Here is a 17,849-nt window from a genome sequence, read left to right as displayed (position 1 = left end):
TGCAAGGATTTTCTGGGCTAGTACCTAAAATTTAAAAAATTGTTTATCTTCAAAATATTGTGCTAAATAGTTAGATCTAGCTAGCAGGAGCCTGAAATCTTCAGATCTGGGAGCGGAGTCAGACTCATACTCCTCAGATCTGATAGATATGTAATTTTAATTGTATAAATATTTAGAAATTTTAGATTTGATCTTCTAACTTGGTGTTTTAATTTCAGATTTTTATATATTTGTATGGGGTTTCTGGGTTTTTGTTTGTTATTTGTACAAGTATAGATCTGAAGGTTTTTTAAGGAGATTTTTCAAGATCTGAGACAGATCTAGGCCCTGGAGGGCAAGATCTTGTCTCAGAAAACAATTTGTTTGCAGGGAAGGTTCAAATCTGAGGTTTTTCTAAGAACAAATTTGAAGCAGAAATATATCAGTTTAAAATATAAATTTCTGGGAAATTTTTAGGGCCCTTGGGCTACCATTTTTCTTCTCTTATTTGCTGCCTTGAAGCTCTAGTTTTCTGCTCCCTCTTTTCTTACTCCATTGCATTTCGAAACCCTTCAAATTTCGCTACTAAATCCCTACGTTTTTCTTCTCTGCTCCCTCAAATTGCAGCTCCCTCTTATCCGCAACCCTAACTAACAATTTTCTCCATGCGAGTTCCTCTCTCTACAAATTTGTCTACCTGCGTTAAAGGTTTCCTCACGCGGCCCTAATCTTCTCTCCTGTGTATCCCTTTTTCTTTGCCAGACTGCGTTTTTTTCTTTACCTTTGTTGCCCTGTCGCAGCTCCTCCTCACGTCCTCCTCTCCTCCCTTACGCAGCTCCTTCTCCCTCGCATCCCTTTTCTTGTGCGTGGGTTTCTCCTTCGCCGCATCTCCCTGCATGTCCCTTCATCTCCTCACAGCCCTCGCTCTTCCTTGCTGCTCTCTCAAACCTGCATACAGTCACTCCCTTGCTGCCTGCGCGTGACTTATCTCCCACTGCCAAACCGACCCTCGACATTGCCTTTTTCACTAAGCTTCATTCGATTTTAATTTTTAGGGTTAGCTTTAGGCACATAAAATAAAAAACCAAATTTTCCCTTTCTTACCTTAATGCATTAATTCGAATTTCATTTCAATTTTTTGGGTTTGGGCTTTAAAAAAAGATTTAAACTTTATATCATTTGATTTAAATTTTTTAAGTGGCCTTTGGCCCATAAAAAATTTAAAATTTAAATCTTTTTCCACATTAGATTTATTTCTTTCAAAAAATTTATAATTCACAAACATCATCACATTTAACTTTAAAGGAATTTTAAAAGAGTGACATAAAATTGTTTTAAAAATCTAAGTCCTTTTGAGTTTATGTGATAAGGGTTTTGGCGCCCACGAACTTTACAAAAGAATTGTGGTAAAAAAAAACAAATTCTATAGTCAAGGCAACTTAATTTTTTAATATCTCTAAAGTTCGACTATAGCAAAAAATAAAAAAAATTATGGGTTTGGGTCATTTAAGAAAATCATTTAATTCTGAAATTGCTTGGAAGTACTTATTTGATTAGCATTTAAATTTCATAGTTTTTCCTAGTAATTAATTTTCGAAATTTAAGTGCTTAAGCCTTTGGCATGCTAAGTTTCATGATCATTGGCATTGGATTTTGAATACTTTTGGGTTTATTTACTTGAATTATTGGATAGATCTTGCATATTTAATTTTGAGAATTTTTCAAGTAATTGTTGAATACTCTATCGTGGATTGGTGCAAAATTGTACATCTTTCAGCGCTTAAGTATTTTGAGCATTTACATAAATGGCGTTATCTTGAGGGTGATCTTGAAGAATTGTGAAGAAGTTTTTGTTCTCTTTGAGCTATAATTGCATTGGAAAGAATCTAGATAAACTGAAGTGATAAGCTTGTGATTTAATTTCATATTGGGCATTGAACTGTGATATTGTAAGCACATTGTTGAGCTGAATGTTTTAAGAAGTTTATCTTTCAGTCATTGTCTTGTGAAGTGAATATTTATTTTGGCAATTAAGGCTTTGGCATATAACTCATAAATAAATCATGACATAAGCGCTTTCAATCCTTGATCTAGCTTCATCTCGCTCCATCTTCTAATCATCTTGGGCACTAGCATATTAAGTTACTTTTGCATAATTAAAATCTACTTCCAAGCATAAGCTTGGTCGATAGAAAGATAGCTACCCATCCATCTTCGCTTGAGAAGCCTGGTTTTAATAGTACTTGAAATGGTGACCTTGCAGTCGTCAAAGCCACAACTCTCTGCAGCGCAGGAGGCACTGGTACGTTAGGTTTTCAGATGAGGTATCGTTAATCACACCTTAGTGTGCTTCACCTTATCTTCTCTCTGTCACTTACTACAGAATCAGGCTCAATATAGAAAGGATCAAAGGGTTAAAACTTAGATAGGCATTTAACTAAAATTAATCAAGATTCTTGCATCTCACATTAGTTTTGGGATCTAAAGTTCATATAAGATAGTTATTCATCAAAGTAGCAGTTTCTCATCAGTTGCTTGGTCCTAAATTTCCTAGCAAAATAGTTGACTTCATAAGGCACTGGTATCAATCGTCTAAATCTAATCGAATCCTATAAGTCTTGTTAAATCTAAAACAAGTACTTGGTCGCTTAACTGTCTCCCGAACTGGTTGGTTCCCAAATAGTTCTCCTTCATTCCATTTACGTAGGGCCTACCCCCTTAGTCTGCTCTTGGGAGACAACTTAAACAAAGAGATTGGGGATCAGGGTGACAACCCCCGATCTAAGCCATTGTCGCGGTGCCTAGACATTTTGTGCGACAACAGACACATTCTAAGGAAGCTGGAACAAAATTTAAGGGGAGATAAGTACCTTAAAATATCATTTGTTGTGTAAATCTCTCAGTAGATTAGAAGCAATAAAATCCTCCTTTCACTGTCTTTCCCTTTGTGGGTTTTTCCATGGTCATTAGACCAAAATCACTGTGTAAAAAATTGTGTGAGTGCTTGCTTGTATTTATTTACATATCAGCTAGAAAGAAAATGGTCAAGTAGTCCTAAATGTTCCAAGAAAATTTGCATAAATTTTATATCATCTAATTGTTTGAGGTGAGGGCATTAGACCATATGCTTAAAACTTGCAACTAGGTTGGGGCTAGCAAATTGCAAAATTTTCTACATAAAGCAGCAGAAAAAAACTTAGAAAAGCAAGAAAGAAAAAAATCTTGTGCATGCACGATTTTTTAGCTCTTCAACATTAGTTCATCATTCAAATCACTTTCGAACTTACAAGAGCTCCCATACTGGGAAAATGGCTCTAACGAAAAACACAATTGAAACCCAGCAAACCTAATTTTCCAACTCTCAGAAATCTACCCTAAATCACCTTGATGTTGGACTATATGGTCTATATGGCCTGCAAATTAATGGTCGCCCTCTCCTTCGTTGTTGTTGCAATTCTTCTCATTGCCCAAAATACCAAAAGGTCATTCTTTTCATTTTCTCCCTCTCTCAAAATCCTTCTTGAAAGAATAAATTAATGTGTTCTCTCTTTCACCTAGCTTCCTTTCATAATTTTGAGTTGGCCAAATTCCTAATCTCAATGGTCGAGATTAAATCTAATCCTGAGTTGAGATCAATGGTCTAAAATTCAACTTAAATCACTAGTACCCAAACTTAGGCACTTTATTAAATTAAACTCACTTTATTAATTATTAATAAAGTGAACTCCTAAGTCTAAGAGTCATTTCGCTTGAAAAAAGTCTAAGAGTCATTTAATGACAATTCCCACAACTTGGACACTTTGCTTTTGCAAAAATACATATCAAAGCTACAATCATCAAAAATGATGACCCACCTTCTTTCTAGAGGAATGTCGGATAGTGAGGGGAATCTAACTAGTGCAAATGGTGGAGGAATGTGACATATCATCATAAACTAAGCAATGTAGAGTTGTTCGCCAATTGGCTAGTTGTCCAAAGGAGGAGAGAATTTTTCTCCTATGGGGTTACCCACTTTTGGGTTGATAACGAGGATCATTGAGGAAGAAGTGTATATAAAGCAACCACGGGGCTTTGTGGTAAACGAGGAGTCCAATGTTTGCATTCTTAAAAAATCCTTGTATGAACTCATGCATGCAGGAATAGCAAGGTATTCTAGAACATAAGGATATCCACAAAGTATGGACTTCACCAAATAGAAGTAGATCCTAGCTTACATTACATATTTGTTGGGACTGATCTACTCATTTTAGTGTTGTATGTAGATCACTTGTTTCTTACAAGTGCAAACAAGCTCATTGCAGAGTGCAATGAAGACATGGCAACTAAATTTGAGAAGATAGACATCAACATGATGCATTATTTTTGTGTTTGGAGGTTTTGGACAAACCAAGGTAGATTTTCTTTGGGTACGGTAAGCTTGCTAGTAAGATCTTGAAAAGGTTTTGGATGGAAAATTGCAAACATTTGGCCACATCCACGATCACTAATCTTAAGTAGGTGATAAGTTCACATTCATATTTGGTGGATCCAACATTGTTCAGGGATTGGAATATTTCCTCGATGTATTTGGTCAAAATACAAAACCATATATATGTTTTGCAATAAACACCTTGAGTCAATTCATTGTGCAGCCAAGGTAGAAGGATTAGGAGCAATAAAGTATGTTCTCAAATACTTGAGGGCATAATGAAGTTTGGTATGAGATACCTTGAAGATGGTGAAGTGAAGTAGCAAAAGAGCACCTCAAGGGCCTACTTTAGCTCGAGATTAGCGATGATATCCTAGTTTAGCAGGAAACAAACTTACCTAGAACTTAGCTCAACAAAGACAAAAAACACAGTAGCCAGTACTACTAGTTGTAAGGCCATCTAGCTTGCCAAGTTACTTGCAGGATTGTTTGATCAAGAGTTGGACCCTTCAATCATTTATTGTGATAATTAAAGTTGTATCAAACTATTTGAGAATTAAGTGTTTCATAACAAATCCAAACACATGGAGATCAGCTATCACTTCAAAAAAGATTGGCTTTGGCTCATGTACATTCCCATAGATCAGCAAATAGTTGATATTCTAACCAAGCCCTTGGCAAAAGGGAAGTTTGAAACATTCAGAGATGCACTTCAATTGGTGTTGAATTTTTTCCTTGCTCAAAGGAAGTGTTGAGAAATGTAGCTCATGCAGGGACTTCTTGCACGGGGTCAATATGAACATGCAAGAAGTGATTCGAGACGTTTCTGTAATAACCACCTTGGAAATGTGACCATTAATTCTATCTTGCAATTTCATTTACATAAAGTGAAAGTTTAATGTTTTGAAGTCAACCAGTGTTAAAAATGGCCATCTCGCTTGCCAAGTTACTTGCATGATTGTTTGATAAAGAGTTGGACCCTGCAGTCATTTATTGTGATAATCAAAGTTGTATCAACCTCTCTGAGTATTAAGTATTTCATAACATATCCAAACACATGGACATCAGGTATCGCTTCATACAAGACAAGGTTTGTGTTTATTTTAGGCAACAATGGTATGTTCTATGCTTTAAAACAATTTTACTTCAATTTCTTTATGAGCCCGATATCAATTTCAGTTTAGCAATCACATAAACATGTAAGTAAAATGTTGATAGAACATAAACATAAACAGTAGAAGATAAGCCAAGACAAGAGGACACAAGGTGTGGCATCAGCCAGGGACAAACCCCAATGTGTGGAAACCCTTGATCAAATCTTCTTTTAGTCTTCAATAGTTCAGCAGAGAGAGATAGTACAATTTACAAATTCTGATAATTTATAACAGCAACAAAAGAGCCCTAACCAAAAAAGTCAACGTTGGTCAACATGGTAGACTTGACCCTCAAAGATTCGGTCAACTTCAGTGAACTTCGGCCTCCAAACAACAAGATGAAACAACCCTCAAAACAATCGAATTATGCCCATTCAAAGTCTGGTCAAACAGTCAACCTACAGTCAGCGCTAACCACAGCCAACGTTGGTCAAATAGTACGGATTGCCTCGATTTCTGTGCCCAAAAATGCAACCTACCCAAACATAATTTTCCCCAACAAAAATGCAGTCAAACAAGTCAATGTTGGCTAATCGATGTCCAAAACAGAAAATTTGTTGTCCTTTCCTTCGCACGTGTGGAGAGAGAAGCTGCCCAGAAATCCGTATCCAATCAGATGAGGAGAGAGAGATGTGTGAAGATGAGTGACGTCCAAATGAGGATGAGACATCATGTATTTATAGGCAAGCGTTGAGGATGAATAGACGTGATTGTTGGGTTTCTGAGACTACATGAGTTTGTTGGCTGACCTTGACAATTTGTCCATAATCAAAATAAATTCATAACTTCATTTGTACATGTCAGAATCGAATGATCTTTAGATCAATCCTACAACTCTCCGAGAGAGGAATCTAATAAAAATATCAGTTTGTCATAAATAATATGACCCATGTGGAGTTTGGCCCTAGTTGCCAATTTTAACACTCCCTCTCAACTAGGGAGAACTCCACCTACTAATCCATCTGCCAATCTGTACTATCTCTGCCATCAATGCACTGCTCTGCTGAACTATGAAGAAGAAGAAGTGATCGAGAATGTATCATACAATTCTCTACTAACCCAAAGTCAGTCCTAATCAAAAGAGAGTGTCTCATACCACTCTTACTAACCCGAAGTCAGTTCTCATTGATCCTAGATCAATATCGGACATCCTAGCATAGGGAGTACGGTAGTACACGATGCGTCCATCGATAGTACTATGGTCCCTATCCTCATTTCCCTACTCATTGGCCAGATGAGAGGTACTTCCCATGAGTCCCAAACTGCATGGGTAGGATGTCTCAGCAGGAGAAGGATGAACCACTCATCCTGCTCACATGTCGCCAAGGGGTATCACAGGGGAAGGATGAACCACTCACCCTGTACACAACAAACCACTAGGGGAAGGTTGAACCACTCACCCTATGGTTGCTCACCGCTCCAAGAAGTACCCCAAGCCCCCCGGAGCTCCCAAAGCTCAATGTCCATCTCATATAGGACCCTCATAAGAGGGTCTCTCCACGACTCCAATTTGTTCTCGGAAGGCCAAGAATTTGACCTTCCCTAGGGGCTTTATCAGAATATCGGCAACCTGCTCATCAGTCCCAATGTGATGGAGCCTTATTGCTCCTCGTTGTACCATATCCCGGATAAAGTGGTACTTGATATCTATATGCTTGGAGCGATCATGAAACACGAGATTCTTTGATAATCGGATCCCACTTTGGTTGTCGCAGAGGATCACAATGGTATCCAACACATGTCCAAACAGCTCACTAAAGAGCTTCCTCAACCAGACAGTTTCATAGGAGGCCATACTAGCAGTTATGTATTCGGCCTCGGCGATGCTCAAGCCAATCGATTTCTGCTTCCTACTCATCCAGGATCTCAAAGCATAACCCAAAGAAAAACAACATCCAAAAGTGCTCTTGTGATCCACCACACTGCCAACCCAATCAGCATCAAAATAACCATACAGCCTCACATTTCCAGTAGTATATCTCAATCCATGAGTGATTATGCCCCGAAGATATCTCAGAAGATTCTTGGCGGCAATCCAATGTATATGATGAGGCTCAACCATGTATTGGCTCAATGTGTTAACTGCAAAACATATGTCCGGACGGGAGTTCACCAAGAACATCAGTGCTCCTATGAGTTGACAATACTCAGAAGCATTTCCCAATTTAGGTCCAGCAGCACTACCACATAACTTCTTAAAGTTAAGTTCCATCGGAGTAGTCACAAGCTTGCAGTCCACCATCCCAAATCTTTCAAATATCTTCACAACATATTTTCCTTGAGAGAGGAAAATTTCACCTGGCTTTTGCCAAACCTCCAACCCCAGATAATATTGCATCGGTCCTAGGTCCTTCATCTCAAATTCAAAAGCCAACTCCTTCTTACATTTGTGAATGAGAGGGCCTGCACCTGTCAGAAAGAGGTCATCCACATAAAGTACCAGAATGAGAGGTTTATCATTTTCAACCTTAAAGTAAAGGTTCAGATCAGCGTCACTTCTAGTGAATCCCAACTTCATCAGATAGTTATCGATCCCCTCATACAAAGCTTGGGGTGTTTACTTCAATCTATAGAGAGCTTTCTTCAACCTGCATACATGAGATTCTCAATCATGTACTTCAAACCCCCCGAGTTGTTCTACATAGACTTCCTCTTTGATTGAACCATGCAAGTAGGCGGTCTTGACATCCATCTGATGTAGGTTCCATCCTTGCAAGGTAGCAAGGGCTATGATCGAGCAGATGGTGGTGTATCGGGCAACAGATGCAAACATCTCATCGTAATCTACACTTTCCTTTTGAGAGAAGCCTCGAGCAACAAAGTGAGCTTTAAACTTTTCTGCACTTCCATCAACTCCATGCTTGATTTTGTAGAGCCACTTAGAAGTGACAATCGATTTGTCCTGGGGTCTAGGGACCACATCCCAGACATCATTCTTCATAATTGACTCGTATTCTTCATTCATAGCATCCTTCCATACTTGTTGCTTCATGGCTTCTTCGAATGATGAAGGCTCATTTTGAATGATAGTGCTCATGGTGGTCAAATATCCTTGATACCTGTTCGGCTTCTTGCTTTCACAAAAAGTCCCCCTTGGTGCAATGTGCCTCTCAGCATCTTCGAGAGTCTCCCTAAGCCATGAGGGTCTCCTCTTGGAGGAGGAAGGCTCATGAGGGAGTGGATCAATAGGATCCATAGGTTCATCAACATCAAGCATCGTTTCATCCTCTTTTTCACCCTGATTTCCTATGTCAGCTTCTTTATCCTTCCTTAGAATAGGAGGGTTGATGATCTTCCTAAGAGCCATATCTTCGTCGAAGGTGACATCATGACTTATCTCAACATCCTTTTGACCAGCCACATAAATTTTATATCCCTTAGAATTTTCACTATAGCCCATAAAGATTCCTTTCTTCCCAAATGCACCCAATTTGCTTCTTTTCTCTTTTGGCACATGAAAATATATGGGGCTTCCAAAAATTCTAAAATGAGAGACATCGGGTTTCTTACCAATGAACATTTCTTCGGGAGTCTTGGAGTCCAATGCTTGATGAGGGCATCGATTTTGAACATACACGGTGGTATTTGCAGCTTCACCCCATAGAAACTTTGGAAGGCCTTGATCATGAAGCATGGCATGGACAACTTCTACAATAAAGCGATTCTTCCTTTCAGCCACACCATTCTGCTCGGGAGTGTATGGCGTTGTAGTCTCCCTCTTAATGCCAGCTTCTCTGCAATAATCTTAGAATTCATTTGATTCATACTCGATCCCATTATCAGTCCTCAATATCTTGATTTTCTTCTCGAATTGGTTTTCGATCAAGGCTTTGAAATGTCGGAACCAGGTGAACACTTCATCCTTCTTCTTTAAGAAGTAGATCCAAGTCTTGCAAGAATAATCATCCACAAAGGTGAGATAATATAAGTATCCTCCTAAGGAGTTTACGGGCATCATACCAGATATGTTAGAGTGGATCAATTGCAATATGTCTGTGGTCTTGCTATTACTTGAGGGGAATGGTCCCCTTGTAAGTTTTCCTTCGGCACATCCCGAACATACACCTTCATGCTCTACTTTGAATTCGGGCATACCTGTCACCATCTGTCTCACATCGGGTAGGGCCTTATAATGAAGATGGGTGAACCTCCGGTGCCATAGTTCAGATTGTAGAGATGTGTCGCAAGACATGGCTCCCAATGGAATTCCTCCAACTTGATACAAAGTGTCAACCCTGAACCCAAGAGTAAAATCATCCTTGAAATTTCTTTTCCAAACACATACCTTTCCATCGATAAAAGCTACCTTGAATCCTTTATCTTCCATTGCTAAAATGGACACTAGGTTCTTCTTGAGATTGGGTACATATGGTACTTCTTGCAAATGAATAGTGTTACCTTGATTCAATTGAAGGGTAACATTCCCTACTCCCTTCACGGGATAGGTGGCATCGTCTCCAAGGATGATCTCCAAGTTTGTCTCCTTTTCTATCAGATTAGAGAGGGCTTCCTTGTATCTGGTGAAGTGCCTTGAGGCACCACTATCAATCAGCCAATTTCCCAAAGTGTCCGGAGGAGAGGCAGTGGAGAGGGTCGATATAAGATAGTACTCTTTTTTCTTATTGTTAACAACATTGGATTCATCATACTTGGAGTTCCTTGATTTCTTGGAGGGTCAACCATTTCCTTGATGTCCCGCATTCCTTTTTGCATTGCCATTGGACCTACCATTCCTTTGATCGTTGTTGTTGAAGTTGCACCTGATGTTGTTATGATAGTCATCATCTCGAGGTGTATCCCTTCTATTTAAACACTCCCTTGCATAGTGGCCAAACTTATCGCAAACAAAGCATCTTCCCTTCCATTTTTCAATCGCGGTCTTCCTTGACTTTGCTTCTTTGAACCTGCATTGTTCTTCCTCTTGGCATGAGCGGAGAATGCAGTGGGGTTGATTCTATTAGAAGGCATTTCTTGCTCCGTCATTCTCGTTTCTTCTTGAATGCATCTCGACATCAATTCTTCAAACCCTGGAATTCGATCATTGTTGAGTATAGTGGTTCTAAATACATACCACTCAGGTGGGAGTCCTCCAAGGGTGGTGAGAGTAAGTTCCCTGTCAGGAATGACTTCTCCAATCAAGAGTAGATCATTCTTGATCTCAGTAATCCTCAAGAAATAGGATTGAATGTCCTCGTCCTTGCCCTTCTTAATATCCTTCAACTTATTCTTGAGAAAGAGAATTTGATTAGCATTACTAACCTTGAACATGCCGACCAACTTGTCGTATATCTCCTTGGAGGTCTTCAATTCGGAGATATAGGCCACCAAATGCTTGTCAATGGAATCCCTAATAATCTTCTTCGCTTTGACTTCAGCCTTATTGTACTTGGTCTTCATAGCAGCCGATGCATTTGAAGGAGGGTCAGGGATTTTACCCTGCACATAATCTATCACTTCCTTCTCTTCCAAGGTCAAATCAAGAGATATCTTCCATCCATGATAGTCAGATTTATCATGGAGCTTGTCTTCAGCCGGGAAGTAGGATGAGGAACCCATTGAGTCTTTTGTCTTTGTCCAACTGTCTTTGGTGATTGCTCGTTCACTCTTGCTTGGGCTTTGTCTTCACCTCAGCTACGATACCATGTTAATTTTAGGCAACAATGGTATGTTCTATGCTTTATAGCAATTTCACTTCAATTTCTTTATGAGCCCAATATCAATTTCAATATAGCAATCAAATAAACATGTAAGTAAAATGTTGATAGAACATAAACATAAAGAGTAGAAGACAAGCCAAGACAAGAGGACACAAGATCTGGCACTAGCCAGGGACAAACCCCAATGTGGGGAAACCCTTGATCAAATCTTCTTTTAGTCTTCAATATTTCAGCAGAGAGAGATAGTACAATTTACAAATTTTGATAATTTATATCAGCAGCAAAAAAGCCCTAGCCAAAAAAGTCAACATTGGTCAATAGCACAAACTTGACCCTAAAAGATTCAGTCAACTTCAGCCTCCAAACAGCAAGACGAAACAGTCCTCAAAACAGTCGAATTCTGCCCAGTGAAAGTCTGGTCAAACATTCAACCTGCAGTCAGCCCTAACCACAGTCAATGCTGGTCAACCAGTGTGGATTGCCTCGATTTCTGTGCCCAGAAATGCAGACTGTCCAAACAGAATTTTCCCCAACAAAAGATGCAGTCAAACAAGTCAACGCTGATCAAACCTTTTCTGAAATTTGGTCAAAGCTGGTCAATGTCCAAAACAGAAAATTTGTTGTCCTTTCCTTCGCACGTGTGGAGAGAGAAGCTGCCCAAAAATCCGTACCCAATCAGATGAGCAGAGAGAGATGTGTTAAGATGAGTGATGTCCAAATGAGGATGAGGCATCATGTATTTATAGGCAAGCGTTGAGGATAAATAGACGTGACTGTTGGGTTTCTGAGCCTACATGAGTTTGCTAGCCGACCTTGACAATTTGTTCATAATCAAAATAAATTCATAACTTCAATTGTACATGTCAGAATCGGATTATATTTAGATCAATCCTACACGTCTCCAAAAGAGGAATCTAAGAAAAATATCAGTTGTCATTAATAAGATGACCCATGTGGAGTTTGACCCTAGTTGGCAATTTTAACAATTTGGCTCCCGTATATTCCCATAGATCAGCGGATAGTTGATATTCTGACCAAACCCTTGGAAAAGGGGAAGTTTGAAACATTCAAAGACAGATTTGGATTGGTGTTGAATTTCTTCCTTGGTCAAAGGAAGTGTTGAGAAAAGTAGCTCGAGCAGGAACTTCTTGCACAAGGTCAACGCGAACATGCAAGTGGTGATTCAACACATTTCTCTGATGACCATCGTGGAAATGTGATCACTAATTCTATCTTGCAATTTCTTTTAGATAAAGTGAAGGTTTAATGTTTTGAAATCAAGCAGTCTTAAGAATCTATATGTAATGCTCTAGAAATTCTAAAACATGAGTGACTTGGATAGCTGTACATCTCATGATTGAGATGAGTGGTAGCTAGAATTAAGGAGATTAGTTCCTTAGATTGAAGAGAGTAGTTATACTATCTCAAAATGTAAATAGTACAAGACAGGAGAGATCTTACACGCATGAGAAGAGCACAAGAGGGCTGAAGGAAGCAAGAGTGCATCTGCAAAAGAAGAACAGATCTACTAAAGAGACCAGCAAGTACAGCAGGCCATACTGTCCATACCACCACTATAGCTGTCTTTTCTTCATGCACAAGCAACACATTGTAAAATCTTGCCATACAGCGTTTTACTGGAGTGTGCTTTGGACTCTGCTTTGGAAAGAGAGTGGGGGCGAGAGAGATTTTGTTGTCCAGGAAAGGAAGAAATCGAGCAGGCTGTACCCTTTTTTTCACAGGTCATACACTGTTGTTTGAGGGGATTTTATTAAATGTCCAGCTACTTGTTTAAGCAGGCAGCGGAGATCATCTTATAAGCTTTGATCAAAGGAATGAAAATCTGATTTGAAGGAGAAATCCCTGTGTCTGTTTTATTTCTTCTACTGTTCATTTTTCAGCTATCTGTGTGATTGATGCAATGTTCAGAAAACTAATTTTCTTCCGTTAAATAAATGTTGTTTTGAGTTATTTAATAAGAGAACATTATGACAGCAGTCACCTGGGCTTGAACAATTTACAAGCCCCAGCAAAGACATCAGCACAATAATCATACAAAGCTAGAAAAATTTGCAATCTGGGCAAAGCATAAACCATAAGAGGATTTTAAGTTTAAGTGAGCCAACTGTCAAAACAAAGTAAAAGCACTTACAGCCGACGCCAAAGAGATTCATCTGATGATGCATTATTCAAAAATCTGCAAACTAAAGCGCAGGTTACAAGATCCTGCAACCAAGGAAATTTGTTAACTGCTGGGGCATATATTTGGCAGCTTTATTTTAATTGCAACATATTCGCTAGTCCTATGAACTCAAAATTCTTCTTGCCATCAAATATATTTTCTAAGAAGCCACTCCACTGACCTCTGAAGATAAAAATTTAAGAATTTTTGGAAATAGCTCCGCAGGTATCTTGCTGAAAACTCCATTTTCTATGCTAGGTTGAACTTTAGGATCTCCGCTACTTCCACAAATTCCTGTTTGACTTTGAAAATTTGGCCTCCATTTCATAACAATTCCACTTGTATTCAATGGTTGATTCCCATCTTTTGGGCAGTCCAAACCTTTCTCCACAAATACTGATTCTTGACCACCTTTCACTTCTTCCACACAAATCCTTTTAGATGGTCTTGAGATCATATCTTCCTAGATAAATGAACAGTAAGGAATCAGTTCAAAAACAAGTAGGCATAAAATCAGAATAAAAATGAATTGACTCCCCAAACGCAAATTTACTTTATGTTTGCATTAACATTATCTACAATTCCAGGGCCATAACAGACTCACTAAAAGAGCAAAAAGACAAGCAAAGGTTTGATTAAATAGTAAACCAACATCAATCCGACTTGAAAACAAAATAACCAGAAAGTAAGCAAATCTCCATACAACAGTAGCTGCTATTGTCTAACTCTGATTTTTGTGCAGAAAATGTCATACAAGAAATAGTGTATTAATTTAAAAGTTGGCCCTTGACAATCTACATCTATAAAGATTACATTCATAACTTGGTCATGAAAATCCTTAATGTACACTGCCAATATGGCAATGTAAAAAATATAATGTTAGCTGAGAATGATGAGCCCATTACTGTGAGTATGGTATCTAATAGAGTTCCGCTGATACCACATACTAAAGCATCACTTTGTGAATAGAGCAACTAGTCAAATCACCTGATATGTTTCTTGATTTCCATATAATACAGAATACATCAATATAACGCTCTAACTGAATAGAAAACTAATCAAACAACCTGATGCAATTCTTGCTTCTCATGCTTATAAGAACTCAATAAAGCAAAAATCTAACATAAAACTTTAGATATGTCCTCAGACATCCTCCTTAAATAAACATAAGAGGTTGGCTTGGTTGGCTAGATATATCTCCTGTTGGTCCTGCCTAGATGATTCTTATCCCTCACTAAGTTTGCTCCAAGCTGTAAAAGCCTTGTAAAATTAGAAATGTCATTAAAACTATGATATTTATCATAGGTGGTGGGATGCATATATGCCACAACAATGCCCTTTGCCGGTTCTGTCTTGTATTCTGTGGTTATATGTTTTTCTATACAAGTTTCCACCTCACCTAACATAACATTTAAGCAGTTATTGTTTGTTTGTAAACCCAGAAAAATTGTGTCTGTCAATCCAATGTCTACAGGATCCAAAATGGATCTATGCAGGTACCATATTAATTTAATGATTCTCTAGATGGGGAAGATTAGAATTTGGGACATCTCAGAGATGGTGCTATTTTTGTTAAATTCGGGTCATAAACTTCTCGTGCATTTTCAGGGCCCTAAATAGTGCTTTTTGGGCCTGGCGTTAGATGAGGGTTGCCATAGCCTTTCCCTTCCAAAGTGGGGATTTTTATTCTTACTGAGATCTTTCCAAACAGCTATCGTGCATCTGAAACTGAGTTTTTATGCAAAAGTTATGGCCCCAGTGAGGTAGTGGTCCAGGTATTCCTCACATATCCAAGTGGTGACCATGTAGGATCACCATAATTCAAATATGGGAAGTTACTAACGTATGGGAATCCACTAGACTTCTAGAAGCATCATGGACATTTCAAGAGGATTCCATTGTATAAGCAAGAGTGTAGAGGAGATGCTAACAGCGCAGAGATACAAGACCATATGGTAAAGGACTATGGAAGACCATATTATGTCATAGCTTCACAGTAAGTTTGGAAATATTTGTAATCTCCATAATGTAAGAGGACATAAAGCACAGTCCTCTATTGAATGTTGTTTTTCCCATATGGGTTCCCCAAGATAAGTAGTTGTGTTTCATTGCATGTGTCTTGGTATTGTAATCTGAAGCAACAAAACCGATAGCTTGTTGGCTTAAATGTAAAAATACACAAGACTTATTTGTAATAATAATTTATTATATATAAAAACGTACAAGTGATGGTTCAATGTTACAATGAGGGCCTGCTTTATATACCTAAGCAGGTGTCCTTTTATGAGCAGTCATGTCCTTTGGGGACACACCTCTTCACTAAACTAATCACTAATTAATCATTGTTTTTGATGTAGTCTTATTATCTATATTTACATTATTTTATATCTATTTTTGATTCATAACATTGCCCCTTTCTTCGAAAATCTTTGTCCTCAAAGCTTAATCGCTAATGATTTATTCATGACCGCATCATTTCAGCATGTGTAAGTTGTCACCAGTACCTTATCATGTGGAACTCTCTGGTAATGTTGCCTTGAACCCAAGGTTATGTCTTTTTTTCTTCTTTTTTCATTTTTAATAATTTAATTAATTAAATAATATCAATTAATTAAATTTAATTTTGTTATGATATGACTATAATGTTCCTTGACCTAATTACCTATATATGTTTGCCCAACGAATTGTGAAATATATCGGCCAATCGCACGACGCAAATGTATCGGCTAGTCGGATTTATTTCAATGCCCCAAATGTATCGGCTAATTGGATTTATTTCAACGCCCCACTATATTTTGATTACGGTGTCTGTTAAATTATATAGCAAACAACCCTTATTCAAATCGTACAACGCAAATGTATCAGCTAGTCGGATTTATTTCAATGCCCCAAATGTATCGGCTAATTGGATTTATTTCAACGCCCCACTGTATTTTGATTACGGTGTTTGTTAAATTATATAGCGAACAACCCTTATTCAAATACCGATTTATATATGAACAATGACGCAAATGTACGTAAAGGCATATATCGGCTACTATATATTTCAGGAGCACATATAAACCGATCTGATGTATCGTATGACCCAACGTTTGACCGAGGGTGAGAACAATCGTTTGACTGATAGTATGTTTATTTCGAACCACGAGCGACAGATAGGTAGCGGATAGCATTGAGGAAGGGTCGACAAGCCAACCAGCACTGGAGGTCGACCACAACATCAGGTTGTGTTTAGGAGTTATCGCAGACGGTCGGGGAACGGCACACCGAGACAGAGTCAAGGGTACAGTAGTCTGTGTAGAGGTAATGGCGGCGTTCGATGTATTTCGATCGGTTGCCCATGAGAAGCTCCAACTCTGAACCTCGCGAAGAAACCATCATTTAAATTTTCCCTCGTCGATCCCAAGTCCTCCTCAATGTCCAGAATTTCTCATTATTTCTAAGGAATTCCAGATACGTGAGCACTTTTTTGTACTCCGTGAAGATGTCAACACGATCGCGGGATTTGTGATGAGTTTTAACATGGGTAATGGCGTAGAGTATCGTTGTCAATTGTAACGAACACTCATCGTCTTTGTGGTATTCGTACGGGTAGGGTTTTGATATATTTATATGAAGTCCACTGGAGTAAACCCCATATCCGCCTGTTGGTGTCATCCAGGTCTTTACACTCTAGCATATCAAAAAGTAAAGAAGCCACAAGAATAAAATTTCCTCTAGCAAAAGCAAGTGTGTTTAACATTTTGGTACCTCTCAACTTCAAAGGGGTATAGCGTGCAGTAGGCACCAAATGAGCAACTCCAATTACAATCTGAGCCATTGGATAGGAAGGAGGTTGGAAGTCAATATTGTTGGCATTGGTACAAAGAAATTTAACCCAAAGTTCAAGGCAATTCATATATTGCCAGTTGTAAGCCTTCTCCAATGCTTCCTTGGTATTTAATGTGAGATCATGTCGTAAAACCATTCCCAACTGATTAATGAATGTAAATACATGTTGATAAGCATTTGATAAGTCCACTCCATAGAGTTCCACAACATAGTTCTTTAGGAACTCAATCTGTTGAAGGTTTGTTGTGTTGACAAAATATGACTTTATGAAACCCTCAAGGTGCTTCCATCATGGAGTGTCTTTTGTTTCTAAAATTGCTTCCCTCTTTCCACCCGACAGAGGCATTCGCAGCAATTTCCTAAATATACCATCAATCTCACCAAGAACAGATATCATGATTGTGCTAGAGGTATTACTGTTTACAATTGTCGAAATTGACAAAGAGTCGTCTCTTCTCCATCCCCATAGTGACATGCAATTCTAAAAGCTTGCAGGAGGTAATGAAGAGCTCCTATGTTTTGTCGCTCCTTTATTTCTTGACACCAAGCATCAACATGAGCAGTTGTGAGGACCTTTTTTGATGAAGACTTCAAACTTTTGTTGTCACTCTCTTCTAGTTGACTAGGTTTCAGAACAC

The 17,849-nt window shown here is 38.5% G+C and overlaps 1 protein-coding gene across 1 annotated transcript in view; it reads right to left on the bottom strand.

Moving 5' to 3' along the window:
* The window catches only part of LOC149255632 (F-box protein SKIP31-like), a 111,082-nt gene extending 97,219 nt beyond the window's left edge, over window positions 1–13,863 (bottom strand). Inside the window, exons 1-2 of the mRNA XM_089460542.1 lie at window positions 13,562–13,863; window positions 13,351–13,424 (exon numbers count right to left, since the gene is read on the bottom strand). Coding sequence (XP_089316668.1) covers window positions 13,351–13,424; window positions 13,562–13,837 — 350 coding nt within the window. The 5' untranslated portion in view covers window positions 13,838–13,863. The remainder of the gene's footprint in view (window positions 1–13,350; window positions 13,425–13,561) is intronic.
* Window positions 13,864–17,849: the final 3,986 nt, after the last annotated feature.

The sequence above is a fragment of the Pinus tabuliformis genome, chromosome 7 (assembly GCF_031772625.1).
Source record: "Pinus tabuliformis cultivar Carrire ecotype Pingquan chromosome 7, CPIR1, whole genome shotgun sequence".
NCBI classification, from domain to species: Eukaryota; Viridiplantae; Streptophyta; class Pinopsida; order Pinales; family Pinaceae; genus Pinus; species Pinus tabuliformis.
The sequence above is the reverse complement of the archived record's forward strand: the minus strand, read 5'-3'. Positions and strand labels throughout refer to the sequence as shown.